Source organism: Melampsora larici-populina (assembly GCF_000204055.1).
Source record: "Melampsora larici-populina 98AG31 unplaced genomic scaffold MELLAscaffold_12, whole genome shotgun sequence".
NCBI classification, from domain to species: domain Eukaryota; kingdom Fungi; phylum Basidiomycota; class Pucciniomycetes; order Pucciniales; family Melampsoraceae; genus Melampsora; species Melampsora laricis-populina.
In genome coordinates this window covers 125,092-139,470 of record NW_006768776.1, presented here as the reverse complement: position 1 = coordinate 139,470, position 14,379 = coordinate 125,092, and the positions used below count along the sequence as shown (strand labels likewise).

General features: G+C 39.8%; 6 protein-coding genes across 6 annotated transcripts; 5 read left to right on the top strand and 1 right to left on the bottom strand.

The window, feature by feature from the left end:
* Positions 1–1,648: 1,648 nt before the first annotated feature.
* On the top strand, positions 1,649–3,452 carry MELLADRAFT_84885 (uncharacterized protein; the record flags this gene model as incomplete). The annotated part of the gene is made up of 10 exons (XM_007408533.1): positions 1,649–1,725; positions 1,833–1,908; positions 1,982–2,089; positions 2,174–2,262; positions 2,332–2,420; positions 2,490–2,704; positions 2,780–2,813; positions 2,891–2,939; positions 3,021–3,029; positions 3,110–3,452. The coding sequence occupies 10 exons, from the start codon at positions 1,649–1,651 to the stop codon at positions 3,450–3,452; spliced, it is 1,089 nt and encodes a 362-aa protein (XP_007408595.1).
* Positions 3,453–4,473: 1,021 nt separating this feature from the next.
* MELLADRAFT_42897 (uncharacterized protein) lies at positions 4,474–6,627 on the top strand (the record flags this gene model as incomplete). The annotated part of the gene is made up of 10 exons (XM_007408534.1): positions 4,474–4,614; positions 4,692–4,767; positions 4,877–4,984; positions 5,065–5,153; positions 5,223–5,311; positions 5,388–5,602; positions 5,671–5,704; positions 5,783–5,831; positions 6,019–6,027; positions 6,088–6,627. 10 exons carry the CDS (start codon positions 4,544–4,546, stop codon positions 6,416–6,418), a joined length of 1,071 nt encoding a protein of 356 aa, XP_007408596.1.
* Positions 6,628–7,149: 522 nt separating this feature from the next.
* On the top strand, positions 7,150–9,523 carry MELLADRAFT_71469 (uncharacterized protein; the record flags this gene model as incomplete). The annotated part of the gene is made up of 9 exons (XM_007408535.1): positions 7,150–7,404; positions 7,487–7,562; positions 7,675–7,782; positions 7,852–7,940; positions 8,025–8,113; positions 8,180–8,394; positions 8,475–8,557; positions 8,674–8,682; positions 8,782–9,523. The coding sequence occupies 9 exons, from the start codon at positions 7,328–7,330 to the stop codon at positions 9,086–9,088; spliced, it is 1,053 nt and encodes a 350-aa protein (XP_007408597.1).
* Positions 9,524–9,878: 355 nt separating this feature from the next.
* On the bottom strand, positions 9,879–10,716 carry MELLADRAFT_29359 (family 1 glycosyltransferase; the record flags this gene model as incomplete). Its single annotated transcript, XM_007408268.1, has 4 exons — positions 9,879–10,007; positions 10,089–10,277; positions 10,360–10,502; positions 10,578–10,716. Coding segments are annotated over 4 exons (600 nt in total), but the record flags the coding sequence as incomplete, so codon positions are not given.
* Positions 10,717–11,131: 415 nt separating this feature from the next.
* MELLADRAFT_105058 (uncharacterized protein) lies at positions 11,132–11,791 on the top strand (the record flags this gene model as incomplete). Its single annotated transcript, XM_007408536.1, has 4 exons — positions 11,132–11,242; positions 11,356–11,400; positions 11,480–11,607; positions 11,701–11,791. The coding sequence occupies 4 exons, from the start codon at positions 11,132–11,134 to the stop codon at positions 11,789–11,791; spliced, it is 375 nt and encodes a 124-aa protein (XP_007408598.1).
* Positions 11,792–12,549: 758 nt separating this feature from the next.
* On the top strand, positions 12,550–13,442 carry MELLADRAFT_35039 (uncharacterized protein; the record flags this gene model as incomplete). The annotated part of the gene is made up of 5 exons (XM_007408537.1): positions 12,550–12,719; positions 12,814–12,899; positions 12,980–13,057; positions 13,124–13,238; positions 13,361–13,442. The coding sequence occupies 5 exons, from the start codon at positions 12,550–12,552 to the stop codon at positions 13,440–13,442; spliced, it is 531 nt and encodes a 176-aa protein (XP_007408599.1).
* Positions 13,443–14,379: the final 937 nt, after the last annotated feature.

Below are 14,379 nucleotides of genomic sequence, written 5' to 3'. Positions count from 1 at the left end.
GATGGATGTTTGATTTGATGTGGCATGTTTGTGATCTGGGCATATGCAACGCTTCAATAGTGAGGAGGTATTTATCTTGACAAAGTCCCTCAGGATCCGAGGGACGCCGCGAGAGGGGAGACCGGAGAGACGCCGCAAGAGGGACTTTGTTAAGTTAAGGAGGGCTTTTGAGCTGTCATTGGTCGAAGCTTCGGCCGAATCCAGATATCTCACCTTGGCTGAATTTGACTTGTTTCAATGCACAGCAACTTCACCGCGCTCAGCAAGATACTTCAGCGTGAATGTTCGGAATTCCTCAAGATATCTTTGAAAAGAACAATTCTTCAAGACCAAATTTACTCCAGGAGCCACGTGGCGGGTCAGAACTTAGAAGGTACAGCTGGTTGCTAGGCACTCGACGTGATAAATTGAAGTTTATCAAACTGATGGAGCCGGCCTCATACTTATCATTTTTCGTTTGAGATCTTTGTTATGCGAATCGACAAACACGGAACAGATAGTACGTAAACTACAGGAAGACCTTTAAAATGTCAACAAACATTTCTTTGAAAGATTTGTCCAAGATTTTTCATCCACTGCCCACCCAAAATTTCCCAGTGGGTGCTTATCAAGATTAGGAGGCTGTTGAGTTTTTGCGCACGGTCCTGCACCATCACGGGAGACCTCCGAGCTGATTTGTACAGATTGAATCAAGTGGATGTCCGATGCATACACTCGATCTTTATGAAGTGATGAAAAGTAGATAAACCTTGCGGGACGAAGCTTTGTCGAGATTTCGTTGGACACATGCACCCAGTGTGATGTCATCGAGAAGGAAGGAATAAAATAAAAATCTGAAATGACGGTCATGAGGGGCGCAGTGCTTAACCATTTCCAAGTGATTTCGTTGTTTGGTACAGCTTACTAGGAGATGGATTGCGTCGAGTCTTTTTTTACCCAAGACAAATCGACTCCTTCCAGCCTTTTACTGTGAGCTTTCAGGTTTTCGTCACTATGAGCTGTGGCTGCTGAATGTTGGTTAGGCCAAACTCAATCGTGCTTCTCGTGTGCTTTTTTTTTCTTGTCAACGATGAAAAAAAGGGTTCTTGAAGATGTCTCACGTTGCTGGAGTTCTCAATTCTGAAAAGTTTGAGGTGGATCGAGAAAGAAAGATGAGAAGAATTACTCATGAGGGGCAGTGCTTAAACCATTGCTACAAGGTGATTTGATTTCTTGGTCAATTGGCGAGTTTGATGAGTTGAGTCCACTTGGAATGCTTGATGCACTATTTCCAGCCTTGTGAAAGATGTCAGAGTCGATCTTCATATGGACTGAGGAGGCTTTGGGTGTTCCTTACTATGAGCTTAATGACTGTGAGCGGTGAATGTTTGTCGGGCCAAATCATCTGTCGCTGGTTCAACAAGACCACTAATAATAATATAACTGACCTCAACAAGCCCACCGTCTCAACACTCAGTTCAGTCAGACTCGTCGATCTGAACTTGTGAGTAGGCTATCAGATCGACCATCTCCTTCAATAAATACTTTGACGCTCCACAGTTTGGGATCGTGATACCCCGCTTTCGTTTACCTTTTGCCCGTCACAAGTCAACAGATATTGACTTTTCTCATCCTTGACACCACTTTTTTGTTATACACACCTTTCAACATGTCTGGGGCCCGTAAGACCAAGATGAACCTTTCCCTCCTCACATGGAGACCTCGTGATCTACTCGCTGACATCCAGTAAGCAAACGGAGCATCTCAAAATCCCACTTCGTTTGTGCATATATATGGGTTTTCAGCCTTGTTGACCATCCTCTCCTCTCCTCTTGACATCATCATCACGAAAGAAATGACCTTGTGGCAAGCTTTGGAGAATTCATTGGTACGGTCACCTTTATGATGGTTGGTTTAGGAGGTATCCAAGTAAGTTTCCTCGTTTTTTCGCTGAAGCGGAACCATTGTGATCACCCCACTTACTGCGTGGTTCCACCTATAGGCTGCTGGTACTTCTAATATAGCTAGTTTACGTCTAGCTGCCAGTCAGACCACTGCCAGTGCTGGTACTACGGGATCAAGTGCTATTAACACTGTCGCTTCCATCGAGGTTCGATTTTTCTTCTTGCTCTTACTCATCATCCAATCACCACTGACGGGTCTCGTGTCGGTCTGAACGCCTGAAAAACAACAGCAATTGACCTATATCGCCGTCTCCATGGGACTAAGTCTACTTTTCTCAGCTTGGATTTTCTATCGAGCCACTGGTGCTGCATTCAATCCGTCAGTTATTTTACACTCTCCATCGTTCAGGACAAATGAGTCAACACTCACATCACTCACTTTCCACAGAAACGTATCATTTGCACTGTTATTGATCGGAGTCATTAGCCCAACCCGATTTATCCTTTACGCATCTTCTCAATTTCTCGGTTCAATCGGTTTGTTCAACCCCGAGACATCCTATACTTTGATATAAACTTTAACTGATTTTAAAAATAATTCAATAGTTGCCTGTGGGCTTTTAGCCGCACTTCTTCCAGGTCCTTTAGCTGTAACTCCCGCACTAGGAGCCGGGACAAATCCCGGTCAAGGACTTTTCATCGAATGTTTTGCAACTTGCGCATTGATCTTATCAGTCCTTTTCTTGGCTGTTGAGAAGCATCGCGCTACGTTCTTGGCACCAGTCGGAATTGGAATCACGCTATTTGCTGGTCATATGTTTGTGAGTAGCATGTTCATATGTCTTTGAGACACTTCACTGATTAATGTTTTTTCACTTCATCTTGCAACTTTACAGGCCACTGTATACACCGGAGCGGCCATGAACACGGGTAAGCAAAAACTTGATGTTCTGCTCATTGCATCACTTCCGCTGATCCGTAATCTTGACCTTTGATTTACTACACAGCCAGAGCTTTTGGGCCCGCAGTAATCACAGGATTTGGTACAGATCACTGGTGAGATATTTTTACCTTCTGTTCATATCCCGAATATTATAGGATTATGTTGACACTTTACCTCTACCGCTTGGCATTCAGGGTATACTGGTTAGTCCTCAACTTCTCTACCTTCTCTGCTAACTCCACTCTAACTCCAATCTAACTCTGGTGATGTAACTTTTAAACAGGGTGGGACCAACTTTAGGGGCTTTCTTGGCTGTCGCAATATATGCGATTATGAAACGATTCAAATATTGGAAACTGAATGAAGGACAGGACACTGATGAATCTAGCAAATCGCCAGCTCTGTTCTTTCAAGAAGAACCCGAACATACGAACCAAACTAAGCCTTCAGAATCCCGAGCGCCTTCCATGAGGGTTCTTCCTAGCATTGGTCAAACCCTTGGAGAAGGTCAAGATCAGCGAGAGAAAAATACAGGTGTGATTGTAATTAACGAACCTGAAGGTGATCGTAGGGAGAGGCAAAACTTGATGGTTAGACATCCTTCTGGTATCGAAGAGATGGTTTGACACTCCACTCTATCTTGTATTTTGGGTAGCACTTTTTCGCATTTTTTCTACATCTGTATCTTGGAGCAAGGGAAATTATCACTTTCAAAACATCTCATTCAAATATCGCCCAAAGTGGCAATAATCCCTGTCAAGCCTGGTGAAGAATTCTCTTCAAGCCCCCATTTTTTTTTACCTGAATGATCTTTCAATAAGCGCAGGGCATGAAAGGTTTGACCAAATCATTTCGAACTCTTGACCAGACGCATGTTTTGTAAATTGTCACAATCGGAGATTTTATTAACTTCACAAAGTTCAACTTCCAGTCGCGAGCGACGGCGATCTTGATCCGACACAGTCCGGGACTCGGATGCCTCGGGGCTCATTCGAAGTAATCGGGACCACGAATAGCTCGGGATCTGCATGCGAGATGTCCTCGCCTCGCGATCCGAGACCAGGTTGACTTGAGCGACGCCAATGGATTTTTGTACATATTTGTGTTGAGGTTGTGTGAATAAAAAAGTTAAGCTCGTTCACTTCAACAGAGGGTCGTGCTTCCTCAGTATGATAGGCCCTTCCCTAGATCGATTTGTCTAGACGTAGGATGCAGTTGCTTTCCATTTAAGGAACACAGAATTATGTGTATCGGTAGGCAAAATATCATCCATTTGTCTTGATGTGTATGACGAATTTGTGCACTTCTTGGTCCCATTGCCTCTTGCTAGCTTGAGGTGTCACCATTGATCTTAAATCAGATTGGTGTCAAATTTTACCAATAGCTAGTCCTGACCTTTGCCTTATATCATTTCCGCTATAATACAATCATCAACAGCTCTTTCTGTTTCTGGATAAGGGCTTTGGGTCTATGATGTGGACACAACAACACCGAGGAGCACCGTAGTGTCAATTACGCACAATCTGATTTTCCTCAACTCCATTAATCTTTTATTTAATTCCGAAGGCAATAGAAGAGTTATCCAAAGCACTGATCGAGTGTAACTTAATTCACAATACTTCGTAATCACTTTCATTGATAGTTTTTCTGATATCCATTCGTTAATCAAGTCTATTCTTAAGTGCATTCATTCATTCAAACATCCATTTAACTCAAGATGAAGAGTAAGCCTCAATTAGACTGGCCCCTATTGAAATGGAGGCCGTCGCAAGCATTTGACGATATAAAGTGCGAAACTTCCACTTTCTGGTCTTCAAGAAATCTTTCTGAATTAATGAAGTTATATATGTCACTCTTCTTCATAGGAATGACTTAGTCTCTGCGACTGGCGAGTTTTTCGGGACATGCATCTTTCTGTTAGTTGGATTAGGTGGGATTCAAGTAAGTCATTAGAAATATACTACCCATTGAGTATTCCCTCGATGTAGATGCGAAGGTGAAAGGTATTGAATTTGGCTAAAGCTTTAACGATTTATATCTCCACCTTCAGGCAGCTGCTACTTCCAATCAATTTACGCTCGCCCAAGCAGAGACGAACAGAACAGCTAGTGATGGTTCAACTGGAGCCAGTGCTATCAACACGGTTGCATCTTTGGAAGTTAGTTACGCTCAAAAGGGCTCAGCTCCCTCTGTTGAAAAGAAGACACTGACTTTTTATAATTTTGATTTTGTTAATAGCAACTGACCTACATCTCCGCTTCGATGGGATTAGGTTTACTTTTCTCTGCTTGGATTTTCTATCGTGCAACGGGAGCAGCATTCAACCCGTCAGCCATCCATTGATCGTCTCCATCATTTATGAGTCGAAACTCACATTAAACCCTTGCTGTCCGAAGAAATGTATCATTTGCACTATTATTGATCGGGGTTGTCAGTCCAACCCGCTTCATCCTATACGTATTCGCTCAATTTGTCGGAGCAATCGGTTCGTTCGAGTCGCATACATCCCCACAGTTTTCATCAACCCTCTCTTACTATATCTGAAAACTCTTCTCCAATAGTTGCCTGTGCACTTTTGGCCGGACTCCTTCCAGGTCCTTTAGCTGTGACACCAGCATTAGGAGCCGGTACAAACCTTGCTCAAGGAGTCTTTATCGAGTGCTTTGCAACATGTGCACTGATCTTATCAGTCTTGTTTTTAGCCGTTGAGAAACATCGTGCTACTTTCTTGGCACCAGTCGGCATAGGGATAACTCTGTTTGCTGGGCATTTGTTTGTGAGTAATCAGTGTACATTTATATCTTTGTTTGGCTTGCGTTACTGATGTTTTTTTCTCTCTTTCAGGCCACTGTATACACAGGAGCTTCTATGAACACAGGTAACTTATTGATAACGTGCTGTTCTATGTACTCCACTGATCAATCATTTTTATCGTTAATCTCTGTGAAAACCACAGCAAGAGCGTTCGGGCCCGCAGTGATCACAGGATTTAGTTCAGATCACTGGTGAGAGACCTTCACTTCTTGCATCAAGATACGGTCAAATCGGAAAAGCTTGACCGATTTTGCCCGCAAAACTCGAGCAATTTGGCGGGGAATTTGTGACAAGCTTTTCTGGTTTGACTGTATCATCTTGTTCCGAATTAGACAGGATTGTGCTGACAACTTATTTTCCCTATGCGCCGATATGCAGGGTATATTGGTATGTCCCCGCTTTTTCCCTATTTCTTTCGAAAACAAAACTGATACATTGGTCACACAGGGTTGGACCATCTTTAGGATCGTTCTTGGCTGTAGCAATCTATGCGATCATGAAACGATTCAAGTATTGGAAATTGACCGAAGGACAAGATACAGATGAATCAAGTAAATCTCCAACTCTTTTCCAACATGAACCCGACCGTTCACAGCACTCTGGGGCTTCAGAAAAGCGAGGGCCTTCTGTGAGAGTTATCCCTAGCATCAGTCAAACCTTACAACAAGAAAAACATGGAGGTGCAAGTGTAAGGAACTCCCCTGAAGGGGTTAGTGATCAGAGGGAAAGTCAAAACTTGACCGCTCGAAAAATTGCTGGAAGTGACGACATGGTCTGAGACTCGAGAGATATCAGTTTGGGTTTTGGATTATGTACATCCATTCACATTCCTCTTCGTCTTTGCTTATTTGAGAAAGGGAAAATCAATCCTCAAAACAAAACATTGTACATAGCCATCAAATCCATCTACAAAACAATATCGCATACTTCATTCCTTGTTGCACAGGCTCATTGAAATTTACCGTGCAAACTTCTCAGATGAGCACCAGATGTGCGTGAATTTTTATTTAAAAAGTAATGCAAAATTGATTTTCCCAATGTTTGACCAAAACCATTTGATCAAATGGGGAAGTAGAAATACTAGATCTTCCGGTGAGGTTTCTCCCGGGAACAGCCCTCGAGAATTCTCAACAATTCTCAATCAATCAAAATCTTTTAAACTTTTGTTCACAATCTCGTACTGCGGCTCGTCAAAACAGACGCCTGCTCACCAAAAAGTTGACGATTAGCCGTGTCGAGCGCACTGAGAATGAATTAACGAGTCTTTCCAAGGCGTCAAACCAGCCTAACATTTGTCAAGCTGCAACTGTCGAGTGGTGTACATATCAATCCTTGATGTTTGGATCGAGCGGTAAGACCTTGTCAAGAACGATATCTTCCTTCACACTTTAGTGTGCTTTGATAAACGAAGCTTTATAGTATCTCATGGCCCGGGCAAAAACCGAGGATTACCGTTAATGAAAGATGAACTCTTCAAAAGGTGAATTCATTCTAACATAGATATTTTTTGACTATACAAGATATAATCCCGAAAACCAAACGACAAGTGTTCCAGAACGAAGTTCAACTTTGGTTTTCCTTAGTTGTTAATGAAGTTGTCTCATCTCAACTTTCATACTTGTTACTATATCAAGTTTTTTTCTTACGTTCCTTCAACAACGCATATCCATTCCAATTCCAATTCAGAATGAAAACCAAGACTCAAACTCAATTAGATTGGCCATTATTAGACTGGAGACCATCACAGATATTTGATGATATAGAGTGCGAACCTTTTATTTGTTAAACTACGTCCTACTTTATGATATCCTTCTGAATCATTTTATGTATGTTAATCTTTTTTTAGGAATGATATCATCTCTGCATCTGGTGAATTCTTTGGAACGTTCCTTTTTTTGTTAGTCGGATTAGGCGGAATTCAAGTAAGTTTTTCTCCAACATCCTGATACACTTTGATGATCTTCTACACGTAAATTCGAAAGCAATATGTTTTACATTGGCTACTTCTTGCATGATTCATGATTTTTCTCCCAGGCAGCTGCTACTTCTAACCAGTATACTCTCGCGGAAGCGGCGACAAAAAACACCGCCAGTGCTGGTTCATCTGGATCTGTAGCTATCAACACCGTTGCATCTATTGAGGTTAGTGCTCTCTAAGATTTCTCTATGTATCTAGAAAACTTGACTGACTTTTAACACGATTAACATCAGCAATTAACTTATATCTCGGTTTCAATGGGATTAAGCTTACTTTTCTCAGCTTGGATCTTCTATAGAGCAACTGGAGCTGCATTCAATCCGTAAGTTTGGATGATAAAAATTTATTGAGAGAAAGCGCTCGAGTTCATTGAGAAGGCTTCCTTACGAAATATTCTTTATAACAGCAATGTCTCGTTGGCTCTTATGTTAATTGGTGTGATTACTCCTACCCGTTTTGTACTTTACGCAATTGCACAATTGACAGGTGCCATCGGTGCGCACCTTTTCCCTCTACATTCTTTGACTTCTCTTACTAACATACTTCCATCTCGTTACATAGTCGCCTGTGCTGTTCTAGCAGGTCTTCTACCCGGTCAATTAGCTGTTACTCCAGCTCTCGGAGCCGGAACTAGTTTAGGACAAGGATTGTTTATCGAATGTTTTACGACTTGTGGATTGGTTTTGTCTGTACTGTTTTTAGCCGTTGAGAAACATAGAGCTACTTTTCTTGCGCCTGTTGGAATAGGTATTGCTCTCTTTGCCGGGCATATGTTTGTGAGTAACTCTATGTCCTTTTGAGTTTGGATATGCTTGGACTGTATCTGGGTCTGATTCTCTTTGCTTTTCTTGATTAGGCCGTTATTTATACTGGTGCTGCTATGAATACTGCAAGAGCTTTTGGACCTGCTGTCATCACTGGGTTTTCATCTGATCATTGGTTTGTTCTAGACTTTCTTGTTTAACTCTCACAATCAAATAAAGACTCGCCGATTTGAATCACTGATAATCCATGTCCTTCATATCGTATACCATTTTCACAAATTTCTAAATAAGGGTATACTGGTTAGTTTGAACTCATCTCGATTGTTCTATCACACGTTTTCATACCTAAATAAAATACTGACCTCACTGCTGAATTTCAATTTTCAAAACCATCCACAGGCTTGGTCCATCTCTAGGTTCAGTAGTGGCCGTCATAGTTTACACGATCATGAAGAGATTCAGATACTGGAAATTGAACGAAGGTCAAGATACAGATATAGGTTCTAAATCACCTGCACTATTCTTTCAACCTGATCCTGAAAGACCGGTAAAAAAACGCTCAGTTGATTTAGAAATAGAAGTAGAAGAAGAACCAAAAGCTGTAACTTGTAGTCATAATGAGAAAGTTCAGAGCAATAGTTCTATGGATAGACAAGGCAAAAAAGCCAACCAGTCGGCACCACAAGAAGCTTCTGAATGGGTTTGATGGAGCAGAGGTGATATATGTTATTATTTGATATGTTGTTCAAAGCATCTATATGTTCTCTAGAGTGATATGAAGGTCATATGTTGTCTGTTCTATAAGTTCTTGTTTTTTTATAATTGGTTGTGCCCGATTTTGTTTCATTTTTCATTTTTCATCTCTCTATATAACGACCATCAAATCTTTCTCTCATTATGCAATTTACCCATCGAAGATCTCTAAAGCTTATAACAAATACAAGATCACCACGACAAACGACCTCGTTGACATAACTGACTACAGGATGATATAGCTACCTACCTTTTCTTGTAAGGTACATCAGATATCGGCTGGTTAATATAAACGTACAAAAACATTTTATGCTCATAGTTTCTTGCTTTAATTGTTTGTTTCTATTTGTGTTATGTTGTGTTGCTGTAATAAAGACTTGAGTTCTCCAAATATGTTCAATCTTTCGTCTCCTTTCAGTTCTGAGATTTCAACCTTTTTTCGAGCTGGAAGCCTAAACGAATACCCTCCTTCCATGCAACAAATATAAAGTATTGTATGTATGAATTTTTGCAATTTCAATTCAATCATTCAAGTGAAAACATGATACTACATTTTCCTAAAGACCAATTGAACTAATGCTACCAATTATAGTGACACCGTAGATTCCAAATTAATATGGTGAGAACACTCGGAAGATCAATTCATACCCGCGTCATACCATCCAACCTTGCGAAGTGATTTGAGCTACTAATCCTAATTGACTTAGAAACTGATAACTTTTGTTGTTTTTAACATGTAAAGCAAGCCTATCCCACTGAACAATAAATACATCCATGAATGGTAATAGAATAGTACCAGATAAACTCAATCTTTGAACTCGAGCTAAAGATTCAACGTATATCAATCGAGGAGAAGCTCTGAGATGTAATATCTACAAGGCATGTAAGACAAATGAATCAGTTTATTGGCTTTTTTCATGTTGGGAGATACAGATGAATTGAAATTAACTAACACGCGGTAAGAAGGCAGCCAATGCGATCGGTACGGACGAGCCTGGACCATTAAGTAGAACGAGATCAGGATAAGGTCTTGAAAGTGTAATATACCAAAGACAGTATATTAAAGACACCACGGTGGACCAAGGAGTTGTGAAAAACGATTGATGAACTCTTCTAGCTCGAGGAATTTCCAAGAATGAAAACTAAAGATATTTAAAGAGAAAGAACTTGCTTGTTGTAAGTTGAAGGTGTCAGATATCGTATAGAGGATATAAAAGTGCTCACATCTCCTTTAGATTTGTTTGCTTCTAATTCAAGTGCTTTGGTTTTACTAAGTTTATCACCTGATGAGATGATATAAAGTCTAGGAGTATATCGATCAAATGGTAATTCTGAAAGTAATCTCATCATTTCCCCAGTATGGCCACCTGACCATAAAAAAGAACCAGATCAGTTTCGATTTCAAAGAAGAAGGATTCCAATTGATGCAAAGTCTCACTTACCACTGCCAAGAAGGATATAAGTTCGACATGTTGTAGATCGGGTTGAGCTTTTTGAGGTTGGTGTTGAAGGTCTTCTTTTAAAGTGAGTAGAACGAATTGCTTGGATCAAACGTGCTAATAACAATATTGAGCACAAGATGACTGATACTGCAAGACTTGACCACGCCATCCATTGAGAAACATCGTGAGATTTGAGAACCGAGAGCAGCCACCACCAGGAGCTCATGAGAGCAGGTTTTACTACCTGACACAGAGTGTGACAGCCCTCTGAGCTGATCTTTCACGTCTCTGTCATCTACCCAATGAGGTGTTACTGATCTGACATGTAGCTGCTACCTGGCCGCGGTCAATCAATCTTCCCTCTGCATCACTTTCTGTGTTTTGTCTTATTGGAATCGCTTATCATCCATATTCCTCTGAATCCAGCCAAATTCAGGTGAATCGACATCGACATCGAGCTTAGTCCTCCTCCAAAAGCGAGACATCGAAGAGATGGTAAAGTCCTTATCCTAGAACCTTCATCCTTAAATTATGCTTTACCCTAACTAATAATCATGATGATGTTGTTTTTCATAAAAATCAGAGTTCTAAGCTCGCTGAATATTTGGTATGTTCTTGAACCAGTTCTTAGATCACCTTTTTACGAAAATAATGTAAACACCAAGGTGTGTGTCTCGAAAAAAGATGACACCGAGGAAATCGATTTAATGAATTTAGTAAACTGAGTTAATGTTTGATTAATTGATTCTCTTTTTGTTTGTTTGATGAATCGTCCTAGGATAAGCGCGTCCTGGTCATCACACAGGATGGAAGGACCATCACAGTAAGTAAATTTATGGATTTTTTTTCATCAGACTTTCGTACTGATCATTTGGTTCTTTTGGTGTGATTATTTTGTGTAGGGAGATTTGAAAGGATTCGATCAAACTACCAATATCATCTTATCTGAATCTATAGAAAGAGTCTATTCTGCTGATGAACCTATGGAAGAAGTTCCCTTAGGACTTTACGTAGTGAGAGGTGATCATATGTAAGAATCTTTGAGTTTTATTGGAAAGTTTTGGTATAACAAAAAATCATCTTGGTATTGACTTATGTCTGTTTTTCATTCATGATTTTGTAGTTCAGTGATCGGAGAACTTGATGTTGATTTAGATCGAAAGATTGATTGGTCTCTTGTTCGAGCTGAACCTCTTGAAGAAATTAAATATTAAAACCAATTCGAATTTCAAGATAAAAGTTATGAAAGATAATTAAACAAATAATCATCAACTTCATCCACCATCCCAAGAAACTGATCATTGATTCAAGTTGTGTTCATACTCAGCTATTGAATCCACGTATATACAGGCATCAAATCGTACCGGGAACGGTCAAATTTAGAGATTGTGGTGGAAAAGGGGATCTGTTGAGATTGTATATTTACTTTGCCGTCTATGGATGGAGCGGTGATAGCGCTCTATAGGATTGTGATGTTGGGTAACAGATTTCAATGGCATACCTACTACAATAGAAATAAGTTGTGATCTTGATTTAGAGATCTTTTTTCAAAATTCTGGTCTGATCAATCATAAGGCGGGGAGTAGAAGGTTGAATCAATAATGTCTCTTTGTGCAGATGCTGTACTTTTCTTCAATCTGATCTTCATTTATCTTTGAGGAGCTTTTGAAGTCACCCTTAACTATGCACAAGTTTGAATTTGACTGGAGAAGTTCAGATGAGAATTTAAGAGACGTGTCATTGCGAACAAAATCAGCTGAGAACTGTAAAACAGACTGTTACATATTTTGGATTTGACCTTTCACACGGTGTAGCGATTTGTCTGTATTGAAAAATCAGATCATGTGACTCACCTGTAACAGGAGTTGAAATTTGACATCCAAAACTTGTGAACCAGAGCATCTGGACTTCGCAATCCTTAACGTTCCGATCGATTATAATCAACAATCAGCATTCGAATTGGAAAGAAACGATGGCATCAACTACCGTTTCTACAACCGAATATGTACCAAGACATGCTTATCCTGTACTTGATACCGATCCTCACTTCAAAAGAGTGATGGGGTATTTACGTGGTTCTGATCTAGCTACTTGGGCTGGTCTCACTGCTATGGTTCCTGGTCTTTTATATGCTTGGGGTAAGTTTTATTAAATTTGATGATGCTTATATCAAATTATTGAAAACAATGTTTCGTATCTCGCTTTTAGATATGAGTGATCGAATTCCAGTTAAGAGTGTTAAAACTCAACCAAGATTTTATGGAATTGGTACTTGGATTGGATTTTGTGGTGGATTTTTAATGGCTTATCAGAAATCATGTAGTAAGTTTTTACCAGAAACTGAATTTTATCTTGAATGATATGGAGATAAGAAATTGATGTGTTTTTGGTTGATTTTGTAGATCGATTTTTGGGATGGACTGAGAATGAACGTGAACAAGAATTACAAGAAGCTGAATTCACTAAATTGGCTAGAGCAGGTAAATCTGATCAATAAGATTTAGATATCAGGTTATTGATTTTCTTGATTTTTGGATCGAAATTAGGTAAACCGATTTGGGGAGAATCAACACTTCAACCATGGATTCAATCTACTGCTCATCATAACTCACAATTCGCTCATATGAAATTCTCGACAATTCCTTGGTTTAACTTTGTAAAGTTGAGTCACAATCAAATTTCAATAACTCGTGTAGAATATGATATACTGACTGATTTGATGTTCAATGACGGTGAATTTGATCTATCTTTTTGAATTGGTTTTGATCTTGGAACCGAAATAGTCATCCTTACCATGGAGTTGATGTATCTAAATATTATCAAGATGCAAAAGTTTGGAGGCACGAGAATGGATTAGAGAATTAAATCCAGTCTCGACTCATTCGCGTGTTGTAAAAATTCAATAAGTAGGCCTTTTTTAGATATTGATCAATTGACTGCAATTCTCTTTTTCATCAATTCTCTTAAAACCTACTTGGAAGCTTAGAGTTTATGATTATATCATCCGTCAGTTGAGAATGGAGCTTTAGGAAATCAGCCACAAAGTCAAATTGACTTCTTGATGTGGTTTTCCTGTGGGCTCAAAGCCTGAACATTCTGACAAATTGATTTATTTCATCCTCGGACCACTTGAGATGACCATTATAGCTGAATCTTACATCGTAGGTCTACGCAAGCCAAAATTGATGTGTAGGATTTATCCTAGTGAGTTTCACAAGAGTGAGGCTTTTTTTCGTAATAAACCCCAGTTAGATACTGTACGGTGAAGGATATAAAACCTTTCGATTATCCTATCAACTTCAAAGTAGAAGAAACACAATCGGATGGGAGGGTGTTGCAATCATTCTGAAACTCCTGAAGGAGACAACAGCATTGATGATGTATGAATTGCATCGAAAGTCGATCTTTATCAATGTAAGTCGTATTCGCACGAAAGTATGATCATATTCTAGAGAGATTCAACGATTCCAAAAAGACACCTTGAGAGTGCAAGTCAGGCATCTTCACCAACGCAAATGTAAAGCAGTCGGAGCTACAAATCAGAGTCAATCAAATCCAGCTTGTGACTTTCCTTTTTTTCCTTTCATGATTCAAACGAGTCGTGCATTGATGTGAGGGTCGAGGCGAGGTCATTGAATTGATGTTTGAAAGTCTCGTTTGTTTTTCTAATCAGATTTGGAACATTTTAATATACTTCAAGCGAAGCTTACCGAAACAATTAGCAAACTCAATCAAAACAATTTCTAAATACCAAAGCACTTCCTTAAGAAGAATGTCAATGTAAGAATGTCAATGTGGAAAT